Raw genomic sequence first — 12,517 nt, 5'->3', positions numbered from 1 at the left:
GCCCATGTCATTTAATATAACCATATATACTTGCATCAAAACCCTATTGGGTTATTTTTCTTTTTAATTTGTAGATGTTTTTGAGACCACAGTTTGGTTTCAATTTCAGGGGTAGAAAAAGCTAGTTCATATAACCATGTATAGGAGGAGAAACATTCCTATATCAAAATCGATGGGTGACTGGGTCTCTGTCAAGGTATATAATCTTCACAAACTCACGCATTTCTCTTCTTTCTTTTGTATAGACGAAGCCTTTTTATAGAACTTATTAGCACATAGTTTTCAGGGAATGATATATTCCTGTTCTCCAAGAACGATTGATTTGGTGATTTTGTTATTCCTTTCAGTCCTTGAATTTGACCAAATATACTATCAATAACTTGATATAAGCACATTGAATCTCTAGCCCTTGTCTGTTACACAATCAAAACCCTAATTTTACCAAACACCAACACAACAAATATATATAACCATATAGCCAAAGTTCAATTTTAGTATTCTAAGAAACATACCGAATGGATCGAAGCAAACAGAGGAGATTGACGGCAATGGGTATGAACCGAAGGGTTTCGACAGCGACGAGGATGCAGAATGACGGTGATGAATCGATCGAAATAGAAAAAGGGGAATATATAACGTTAAGGTCCGAAGAACGAGCAAAGAACGACCACTAGCACAGGAATAGAACAGGTGAAGATCGGGTGACGAACGGCGACGAACTACGAAGAAGGTCCGACTGCAATTAGGGCGACGAACGGCGACGAGCGGAGAAGCGAGACCATTGCTGAATGAAGAATGCCGACAGTGATCCAGTGCTCTACACGAACTGTCTTGGGCTTGGAGTATTTTCCAGGTTTCGTCCAGTATTGTTCCTTCTGAAAAAGGGGGGAAGGGGGGGGAGGGCAGAGGGGTTTTGTAGTTGAATTCTCCCTAGAATTTTCGGGAGTTTTTTCCGGGATTGGGAAAATTTTGAACAAGATGTTTTTGAACTGGATGAAAAAACGGGGTAAAAAGTTTTTTAAAAACAGGGGTATATTAGACTAAACAGGGGTATTATATCCTGACTAATAGGTTAGTGGACTTAGGAGGTTATAAAATTTAGAAGTGGACTTATGGGGTTTGGAAAGTGGTATAGTGGACCTGGGAAAAATTTACTTTTTTCTGCACAACCTTGGAGCCTATAAATAGCAGAATTGAGGACGGAAAAAGGGTCCAACACCAATCAAATCTCAACGCTTACAACCAAACCCTTCCCAGCGAAGCATACTTTCCTACTTTCAGCAAAGTAGCCTATCGAGTACTGTGTGCTCAAACCCCATTCAAACTCACTTCATCAAGTAGTTTGGATTTTTACTTTTCTTGTAATCAAACTTTATTATCCCGGAGTAATAAAGTTCACGTTTTTACGTTCCATTTCCTATACGACTAGGAAATTTGAAGTCCACAACCGTGTGGCAAACTACGAATCTCATTGTGATCTTTAACCTTTGGGTCACACACAATCGCTCTTACGTTCGAAGTCAAGATTCACGGGAATCTTCATCAAAAGTTAGGCGCTACAAGTCTTGGCACGCCCGCGCATTACGCATTCACGCCTTTGCCAAAAACGAGAGTTTTTTTCAACTACTCAGTGATGTACACATTACATGTCATTAAAGTGAGAACCTACCCTGATATGTACTAGCCAATTTCGAAAATGGGCACGCCCCGCTCCCCCCGCCCAACACCATCCTTGTTTCCGTAAATTTCTCTATAGTTCAGTAATTTGGACTGCAAATGAGTTGACTTCTTCACATGTCATTAAAGTGAGAACCTACCTAGTGATGTGCACCTTGCAAGTTGATAGGAGAAGTTTTTGAGTGCCGGACGGGTACCATACAAGTGGTACCCCTCGGCGATCCCAGCCGTCCAAGTATTTTTTGAATGATCCAGAATATAGAGTATAAAAAAAGGAAGAGAGAGCTGTCCAATCCACATTTGGACGGCTAAGATCGCCGACGGGCCCTGTCACGACTCATGTGTTACTCGCTTGACGCCCAAATTTTTTTGTAACCTAATATGCGTTTCCTTGCGATATGTTTGTGTACATATGTACTCAATTTTGTGCTTAGTTGTACAATCTCTCTTACATAATTTTTAAAATGAGACATGATTTTTACTTTCTCTGTCCTGCAATACTCATCTTCTTCTATATTGCAAAATACAAATACTCTAACAAACGTGATAGAGAAAGATATACAATGGATAGTGTAGTGAAGTAATTGGTGCGATTGCCTAAGGGTCATTTTAGAGGGGCAATCTTAGGCATTTTAGAGGGGCAATCGGTAAGAAGCTGCGTTAGTGTGTCTTGCATTAACTTTGAAATCCTTGTTAGTGTGTCTTGCATTAGTTTTAGTGGCAAAATAGTATACTTAGAAATCCTTGTTCCTTTGAAGAGAAAAGAGAGCTAGAAAAGGGAGGAAGAATAGGGAAGTAGAGAGAGTAAGTGCTAAAGGGTAGATAACCTAATGAAATGGGGTTAGAAACTATTTATAGCCCTTAAAAAAGTGTTACAAAAGTTCTTAAATACCCCTAAGTTAAAACGCAGTGGGGTACAAAAATCTGCAGAAAATGCCCAGGTGCTACCGGTGTCAAGCTTCTTGAGGTAGCGGTAGTAGTAGCAGTTGCTCTTGGAGTTTAGTTCAGGACGTTTGGTATCGGTAGCAGCCTTTTCTTGGTACCGGTAGCAGAGCTGCCTTTTGGATTTCAATTCTATTTGTTTGGTACCGGTACCTTGAGTAATATTTTGATTACAAGAAGTTTCTCAAAATTGAAATATTACTTAAGTAAGAAACTGTGTTCAAAATCTGATTTATTTCCAAAGCAAACATATATTTCTACTGGTCATATTTTCATGGATTTAAACACGAAGAGCAAGGAAGAATCGAGGTTCCTCTAGTGCATGATGCACAGGGACAGGGGTGTAGTGCACAATCGGAGCCGTTCATTTTGGTTATCAATTGTTTAAAATTTTATTTCGGCAATGAACAACTCAGATCTTCCAAAGTCGAGATCAAATCTAAATCATTACTAATTGAGATGAATGACTCAGATCACACATTACAATATTTTAGTGCACTCCTGCACTGCAAGGACTCCAAGTCCGAAGAGGGTGTGGTGGCCTTGTGAAAGAAACAGTTGGTTCAATTCTTGACTTCATGCTGAGTAATCAGACAAAAGTCCTGCTATCGGAAGCCTACTGAGCTTTGATTAAGCTAAATAAAATGACCCCAAAAAAATATCCAATACACTTTTTACTATTCTCTGTACACTTTCACACATCCTTATTTACTTTTTGCATATTTCAATACGCTTTTCAACTTTAACGAAAGACCACAGGTTCTTTTTAGCATTTTCCATCAAACAAAAGAAAGAAAAGAATGAAGGCCCACCCAAAAAAGAAGAAGAAAATTCTGGCTTTAAAAGTGGAACAATAACTCTTTTTTTTGTCTTTATTCAAATTTTTTTTTGCATTTGTTAGTTTTGTGTCAAACTTTTGTGACTTATTAATTCGTCTCGGCGAGAGGAATAGGAAAAATAAAATTTTTTGATCGAAACTCATAATTTTTTTCAAAAAGACAAGAATAAATAAATAAAAACTGACTTATTGACTTATTTTTGTCTTTATTCAAAAATTATGAGTTTCGATCAAATTTTTTTACTTTTTCAATTTCTCTCGTCGAGACGAATCAATAAATCATAAAAATTTAACACAAAACTAATAAATGCAAAAAAAAATTTTGAATAAAAACAAAAAAATAAGTTACTCAATTTTTTAATTCAAACCCACCCTGAACAACATTATGCTCAATTGTACAGAGAGAGACGTGAATTATGTCCCTCTCATATCCTATCCTTGCTTCAGGATGTGGCGGGTATATGGAATTGGCCCCACACACAGAAAACGATTAAAACCCGCCAAACACCAATCAAATTCTAAGCCACTAGATTTGAGACCCGAATTGATTTCTGTTTTGAGCCCCCAAATTTCATCCACTCAAAATACCCATTCCATCAAATTTTCCGATGGTATATTGCGAACCATAAAGTAGTGATGGCAACGGGTTAGATTGGGGCAGATATAACTATCCCCGTTTCGAACTCCCTATTCGTCCCCGAGTGATTATTTCGTGTTCAAGGATTTAAGCTATTTTACCGTGCTCAAGGATTTGTAGTTTGCATGAGATTATTTAGTAAAGTAATGCTCATACGACACATGAAATTCCACATGCCCATTTGTCCTTTAAAAAATACCCACACCAAAGTCATGAGCTCAGCCGTCATAGGCCGAGCTAAGTAGAGGGGGAGAGTGGCACGGACCATCCCCGATTTCGTAAATAATGCTATTTTATACTTATAGATTAGGAATTTTTTGGTTTCCAAACAATTTGATTTTTCATAAAAATGATGAAAAAATAGCAATTTAAAAAGTGAATGGTTCGTATCATAAAAGAATGTATTTTCATTTAAAGATCACAAGAAAATGGAATCAAGTCTTTATTCTTTTCAATAACAAACAAATATCAATATCAATATCGTATTCACAACTTAACCTTTCTCTTCACAATTTAAAAAAAAAAAAAAAAAAAAATATATATATATATATATATATATATATATATTAACAATACAAGTGAATTTTCATTAACCAGCGGCCGCCCCAAAATATAAATCCTAGGTCCGCCGTCGTACTCATCTATCCATCGGACTCGGGGTGGTGTAGTGCACCCCGCACTACACGTGTAGTGTGGCCAATTTGGCCGTCCATTTCGGCAATGAACGGCTCAAATTTTAATCCGAACAATGGACGACTCGAATTTGTAGGAGCTCCGTGCCAACATGGACGATCGGATTAACCACACTTCACCTTGTAGCAGTGCGGCGAATACACTAAAGCACCTCCGATTCCCTATCAATCGCAACACTTTTGGAATGCCACATCGCCTTGCTTCAGAGTAATTATTCAATGTCCATGTGACACCACATGACAGCATCCCTTTTTCTAACCAATCACGTATGTGTAGTTGGTAGAAAAAAAAAATTTGGGGCACCACATTCTGATGCGGTAGGATACTTTTTAAGCAATCCCTGCATTCAAATTTAACTCTCCTTTTTAGAAGTTCGTATTATTTTTTAACTGATTATGTATTGTAATTTATAATATTTTATGTGATTTTTAAGATATTGTATTATAGAACCAACCGATATCTATCAAACAAGATTTATATTCGATATAAAATTTATTATCATTTTAAAAATACAATTAATATAGGTTTTTTTTTTTATCCTATTAGACACTAATTAAATTGGGGCGGGATGAGTAACATTTTTCTACCACTTCTCTTCCCTCGCTTTCCCAAGTTAGAGCTTTTGACCGGAAAGTTTAAAAAAAAAAAAAAAAAAAACCAGGGCCTATTATTAGATTGAAATGGAGTGAGTACATAGCGAGCTTCCTTCCCAAAGACCAACTCGTAAAAATCGTTGCCGCCCGGAAACCGCTGCAAGAAACGATACTCCTCTAGAGAGAGAGAGAGAGAGAGAGTGAGTGAGCCATCAGAGGCCGCGATGGTTTGCTCAAGTCGGCTCTTGGCTGTTTCGTACCCTACGTCGCCGCTTTTACAGACAAATTCCCTACGATCGAACGCGAGATTTGTTCAACGAAAGCTCAGATCAAACAACAGATGGCGGCGATCCATGGCGTCGGAGGCCGAGAGCTCTTCGTTTGCTCCTCCAGTTGACTCCGAGCCAGCCGATATCAACGCCGCCGGGTAATCAATACTCACTATTCCCGTTCCAAGTATATGGGCATCTGACTTTTGCATTTATAGTTGGTGAACTATTGTGTTGCTGTGATTTGAACTTGAATTAAAGGAGGTTTTAGTTTAGTTGAAAGGTAGGATAGTGAGAGGAGTTGGGGATGGCCATGCTATTCCGAATAATTGGAACACTCTCACTCTATACCAGTCACTCAACGAACTCCTGATTACACTTTTAACTCCTCCAATTATTTCCGAATAGCACGGCCATCCCTAACCCCTATCAAATAGCAATTGTTGTTCGGATGGAGCGGTGGTGGAGTAGGTGATTGATTTACGAGGGGCAAAGTAGTTCGTTTAATTGGATTCATATCAAAGGTGGAGAAAACCTTATTGCAGGTGATCAAGTGTGATGTGACAGTTGGAAATGTCATTAACTATACACCTAGTAGGATTACGATAGGTAGGACACAATGACAGAGTGGCGATTGCAGTCCCTAAAGAAGATAAGAAGAGAGAAGAAACAAGAGGAGTGAGAGAGTAGTATGAATGAAGGAAGAATCTGAAAGTGCAATTTTTTAAAGCAGAATTATGGTTGAAAAGATGCAGGAATTCGATTCAGACGGGAAAAGAAAACAGGCACCATACAATACTTAAGCGAGCACATATGAAATTTTAGAGTGACTATTTGAAAACAGACTTCATAATTAACGGAAAAACTATGATTTTCGGAAATTGAGAATCACGTGCCAAATCTTGGTTCTATGGTGGCCCCGCATTTGTTATGGAGAATACTTGTCAGTTGTACTTTTTATCAGTATTGGACTTTTGTTTGAATAGTCTGAAAAAAGAGTGCTTAATTTTCCTGCATAATTAGGGGTATAAAGTTGCTTGATCTTCTTATTTGGCACATAAATTACTTAACCTGTTAGAATGAAGCGCAAAAAGCGCAATTAAATTGCTTGGTTAGATTGCTCATCATGTGTTGTGTTGTCGGGTGCAGGTTTTGCATCATTGAAGGACCTGAAACAGTGCAGGATTTTGCCACAATGGAACTAAGAGAAATTCAAGATAACATTAGAAGTCGTCGAAACAAAATATTTTTACATATGGAGGAGGTAAGCTTCATGGGTAGAACTTGCTGTTTCTTGTCCTCTTTAATGATGCTGTCATGCTTTTCTCATGAGCTTTGTGCAACGGTCGAACAGGATGAAAATTTTATATTTATCATCTTTTCCACATGTACTCCCACTGTTTCTGCTTTAACCGGAGCCCTGTTGCTTCTGGCTATGTATAACTCCAAGAACAACTGTTCGATTTACAAATACATCTTTGGGTAAGAGGTGGAGCATGCGTGATTTTATCATTGGCCAACTTAAGGATAATAGTTGAACTTGCGTGGGAGACTTGTATAGGGGACTACTCAGCAAGGGTGCATGTGATTAATTTTTAGTTGGGCACATTGTGAGAACTCTAGTTTCTAACAGACCAATTAAGTGAACGAGTTGAGTTCACCTCATTTGATAAGGTAAAGGATGTGCCCTAGCAGTCATCCTGTCCAATTGGCAAACTAGGAGGCATTGGCTGGGTAAAGCTTAGTTTTTGCCTTAATGGCACGTAGAGGTTCTCCTCTGACCCTGGTTTGCATTCTCAGTTTGGTTCATATGAATCTCACGCTGCAATATAGCATATGCCGTTGTGTAAGGTACTTTGTTACTCCGCAACACTAGTATTCCAGCATGGGAATAAGTACCAAGCAAGACCGAGCATTTTATTTAAGATACAGAAAAGAGTGCTAGTCTGGTTGTTATTCAGAGCATGTGTTTCCCTATGCTCTAGCGTTAGATGAAACTAACTTGTATATGTGCAGTGTGCACCCACCACTCAGGGTAATATTGTCAGTGCTCAGCTGACCCAAAATCTCCTCGAGTGGCTGATCATAGTCTGTAAATTCACTTTTCTTGGTTACTTCTACTGTTTGGAATTGAAAGGGATATCTTAGTAGGTGATGGTATCGTTTGGAAAATTACTGTTACATGATATTAGTGCATACAATAGGTTTGGTTAGGATCCTTATTTGATGCCTCTTTTGGCCATCTTTTCTTCACCTCTTTTCTCTGGGGGTAAGTATGAATCTTCTTCTGTCAGTCAAATTCTATAGCCCAAAGAAATACTTGTTCCTGAGCAGTTTCCATCCACTGTGAGCGCATCTTACTATTTATGGAGACCACAGTTATGTTCAAGACCCTTTTTTTGCAGCTTTAACTTGTACCATTCTGTTTCCTTTCCAGCACTTAAAACTTTCACCAAAATGAGGCCTTAGAGTTTGAATTTTCTACTAGAGTTGATTTACCCTGCCGGGGACAGGGCCATTCTAGTATTGGCTTCTCTGGTCTTTAACATAATTGTTAAAGTCTTGCACCAATTTTCGGGAGAATTCCATGATTTGTACAGAACCATCAGCTTCTCTTTGTGCTCATGGTTTTGGTGATTCCATTTGACATGCAAAATCTTATTTCTCCCTCTTGTTCCCTTGTTGCTCCTTTACTTTGGGGCAGGAGTGTGAAGCTTTCAATTTTGTGTATCATATTGAAATCATTCACCTATGTGTCGTGATTCTAGATATGAGCTCACTAGTATGTTTGCGAAGTGTATATCCAACAGCAGTTAAAGTGATAGTCTTCTATGCTTTTATATTGGGTAAATTTGGTTGATTTTATATTTCTGTGTGTCATATCTGCAATAATTGCATTTCTTTCAATGGGAAGGAGGTCCACTTTCTTATATTTTTGCATCTGGGATCCAACTTGTATCATGGATACTGACAGAAACCGAATCATTATGGCAAGGAAAAGTTTGATTCAGAGGAAGAAGAAAAGGGAATAATTGGAACAGATATATCATTTGATTAGTCGGTCCTCAAACAAAGAAATAAGCAATGTTCATTTGTTGAGTGACCTAGGGGAAATTCATGGAAAGTTACAGTGCCGCCTCGTAATAGTGTTCCAACTTGCCTTCGTTGACGTCGTTTTTCGACCGGAAGAGTGGGCTAACTAGAAATGCTTGGACTATTCGGAAACATACTTCGTGACATGGTTCATGCATGCATGATGTATCTTAGCTCTTTTATTCTTAAAATAGAACTTTACAGTGCTTTCTTATTTGTTTGTCTGTTCTTACAGAACTGTCAGCCTGGTTGTTGATCCAGTCGTGTCATGTGAAAATAATGCGGAACCTTGTGATCCTGATCAGTTTTTATTATTTTGCAAATTAGATGCCTGGATTGGTGACCTTCATCTTATATTTGAGGCATCATATTGCTAATATGTAATATCCTCAAAATCAATCACAGGTTCGTCGTCTCAGAATACAACAGAGACTGAAAAATGTTGAACTTGGAATCCAAAAGGATGAGCAAGAAAATGAACTCCCAGACTTCCCTTCCTTCATTCCCTTCTTGCCTCCATTGGTAATTCTTACAATCCATGCATCATGCAACAGTGACTTGATGACACTATTTTCCTTTTTTTCATCATAGAAATTCAATTCCTTTGCTGGCCTTCAAGAGATCTTGGTATATTTGATTGACATGTTTATTTCATGCAGAGCTCAGCAAATCTTAAGCTGTACTATGCTTCTTGCTTCTCTCTCATTGCCGGGATTATCATTTTTGGTGGTCTTCTAGCTCCTACTGTAAGTTTTCTTGCACTAGGCTATAAGAATTGAGCACCAAGTTATCGAATAACTTTAGGACATTACCCCTTGTTAGAGAAAATTTAACCATTTTTATTCTTTCCGTTTTCACTATCCACTTTGCAGAATATTCTGTGCTAATATGATATTATCATTAAGTGCGGATGTTGTAAATTTGTTGCCATCAAACCTTATTCTTGGTCTGTTACATTCTCAATTTGTGTTTCTCTGATACATGTGCTTCACATCATATTTTTCCCGTGGGTAATAAGTCATCTTTGTAAGAAATTAGGATCTACTGACCTGAGTCCTAGTCCGATATTCAAATACCAGGAATGATCGACCCCGTCAAAGATAGGCAACATTATATCGGCTGCCAACAACCAACTATTGCCTCTCTCTTTTTCTTATTCTTGTTGTGTATCAATTCTCCTCTTAAATGTGTAAAAGAATTAGGGTGCTAAAGTTCTGGCTGAGTGTTGACTGGACCCCCTTGGGAAGGACCTGGTCTAGGTATCTAGAACTTGGCTTGAGTGAGCTGGCCCAAGGTTTGGCCTGATTTTGGGGAAAAAGTTCAACACATTAAAAAGCTCGAGAGCCTAGCTGAAGCCAGTCTGCGACAGGGATATGCAGATTTATCTCACACCACAGCCTGTTATTGTCTTTTGAAGGGCTGTGAGATTTATATTCCGTGATATGTCTACAAACTAGTCTGTTGTAGGAACCACGAGAACAAAACATGTTAACATTGTCTTGGTTCTCGAAGAGACTTGTTTACTGTCCCACTTAGAAGAAGGCTTTGTTGGATTTTTTTAGATCTGGTAGAGTGTCATATAGCCCATCCAGCTTCTAACCAGTTTATTCTCTCAGCTGGAGCTAAAGTTGGGAATAGGAGGTACATCATATGCAGACTTCATTAGCAGTATGCATCTGCCAATGCAGTTGAGGTATGCTTGTATGTTCATGTACCATTTATGTAAATGTTACCAGTTCTGCTTTTTCTTGTACCCCAATTTATAACTTTGAATGTTTTCTATTATTACTCGGTGAGAATAGAATTTGCTTCTTATTTTTAGCCCTTAGGGATCACTTTGTTCAACTGCAGTGATGTTGATCCTATTGTGGCATCATTCTCTGGGGGTGCAGTTGGAGTGATCTCAGCTTTGATGGTGGTGGAAATAAATAATGTAAAACAGCAAGAACGTAAAAGATGCAAATACTGTCTTGGAACTGGTATGCCCTTCAATAAATTTTACCGTCTGAAATCCATTTAAAGGTTTGCACTCTCGTTTTGGTATTTATATTCTTGACTCAGTTGGTGATGTGTGTCCCATTTCGGGTTTTTTTTTGGATAGGCATGTAGTATCCCATATGGGGTTGGTGGAAAGATTTTCAAAAGGCTTGCTTTGATTTGATCAATTGTTCATGTCTTTAGGTGCTGTAAATACAGTGTGGAACATCCTTTGAAATATGCCCATATGTTTGGTTAGTATATGGCGGCAGATGGGTATTGCATGATTAGATAATCATATCCAGCTTTGAAAGCCTAAAACCCCCCTGGCCCCTACAACATGCACTTTTTTATTCCAAAGAAAAGTGTTCACAGAAGTTGTACATGTTCAAAGTCTCTTCCACGTGGAGCCGTTGATGGTCTTCCCTTTCCCAGAGTAGTCCTGCACAGTAACAAACTCGTTAGAGTCAAGGGTATGCTTTCTGTGGTTTTCTCAACATTTATTGTCATTTGTCTCGTCGTGCTGTTGATCTTACATATGATCTACACCCCTATGTTGACATCAAAATGGTTTTGGTCATTTCTCATATAGAAACTTACTAAATTCAACATTATGGAAACTCCTAATCCACATGAGCGTTCCTAAAACCAAACCCACCACAATACCCAATTGCGTTTTGGAACTGTCACATCTTTGGGCTTTGGCCACAATTCCAGATTCTTCCCACATGTTTCCCTTGGTGATCACATCTTTTATGCCTGGTGGATGATAAGACTGATCAGAGCAGACGACTTGCTCTAGTACAAGCAGTTGCATCAGAATTCTCTTGAAGATCCTTTGTCCTTTCTTTTTCTTCTCATTTTTTCCCATCTTTCTTTCTTCTTCTCTACAAATGAAGTTTTCTGTACTGTTTGATCCCCCTACATGCTAGCTTTTTTGCTCTCAGTGCTCTCTCACCTGTCTTAAAAACAGCGAGCTTTTCTTTTTGCATGTTTTAATTATGATGTTTATGCATTTTGTGGCATTACATGATGTTCATCGGGTTGATGCAGGATACCTTGCTTGTGCTCGCTGTTCAAGCACAGGAGCGCTTGTCCTTATTGAACCAGTGTCCACAGTTAATGGTGGAAATCAGCCCCTTGCACCACCTAAAACTGAACGATGTTCAAACTGTTCAGGTTCCGGAAAGGTTAGACACTTGCAGTTTTGGTTTGTTTGTTTTTCATGGTAATGAACTTGTGTGGTTTTTTTTTTTTTTTTTTGAGATTCAGAGAACATCAGATAATAGTCAGCCAAAATAACAGATACGATAAGATTAGGAGCATTCTCAAAGGAAAAAGACAACGACATAGCTAAACTTCCACCCTTAAACTTGTGAGCTATTTACTGTATGAGCTTGGCAGAGTAGTCCATTGTGATGAAAAGCCTAGTAGATGAGGTGCTTCCATAGCCCTACCAATATTACCCTACTTTATTGGAGGCATGTGATGTCTTCATGTGCAATACTCCCTCCGTCTCATAATTGTAGTCTATCATGAAAAGTCATGTGATTTTTTAAAAATAGAAACAACGTACTTTTGTGTATAGTTCTTTGAAATTTTTTTGCCCCAATTTGAAGATTTGAATTAGTTTTTTTAAGTATTTATAAAGTGTTATTTTTTATTGAATAAACGCAACTTTTTATAGTTGATTAGAATTATGGGGCAGAGAGGTAAAAACTAAACCTGCATTGAGGAGAGCTAGAGCTAAGTCCCTCACATGTACTGAAGATCTTCGTATGAGATCTTAAATCAGTTA

The 12,517-nt window shown here is 38.3% G+C and overlaps 1 protein-coding gene across 2 annotated transcripts in view; it reads left to right on the top strand.

Moving 5' to 3' along the window:
• Positions 1 to 5,424: 5,424 nt before the first annotated feature.
• The window catches only part of LOC131320704 (protein ORANGE-GREEN, chloroplastic), an 8,530-nt gene continuing 1,437 nt past the window's right edge, over positions 5,425 to 12,517 (top strand). The window contains exons 1-8 of one of the 2 annotated variants that reach the window (XR_009198326.1): positions 5,454 to 5,807; positions 6,799 to 6,913; positions 9,148 to 9,264; positions 9,402 to 9,488; positions 10,359 to 10,435; positions 10,594 to 10,721; positions 10,924 to 11,192; positions 11,773 to 11,910. Coding sequence is in view for 1 of the 2 variants with exons in the window: in XM_058351505.1 (XP_058207488.1) it covers positions 5,605 to 5,807; positions 6,799 to 6,913; positions 9,148 to 9,264; positions 9,402 to 9,488; positions 10,359 to 10,435; positions 10,594 to 10,721; positions 11,773 to 11,909 (864 nt within the window). In the remaining variant the exon portion in view is untranslated. Of the gene's footprint in view, positions 5,808 to 6,798; positions 6,914 to 9,147; positions 9,265 to 9,401; positions 9,489 to 10,358; positions 10,436 to 10,593; positions 10,722 to 10,923; positions 11,193 to 11,772; positions 11,911 to 12,517 lie in introns of those variants that run through there. The other variant, XM_058351505.1, reaches the window with a different exon arrangement.

This window comes from Rhododendron vialii, chromosome 3a (assembly GCF_030253575.1).
Source record: "Rhododendron vialii isolate Sample 1 chromosome 3a, ASM3025357v1".
Taxonomy (NCBI): domain Eukaryota; kingdom Viridiplantae; phylum Streptophyta; class Magnoliopsida; order Ericales; family Ericaceae; genus Rhododendron; species Rhododendron vialii.
Note: the sequence above shows the minus strand (reverse complement) of the source record. Positions and strands in the feature narration are given on the sequence as shown.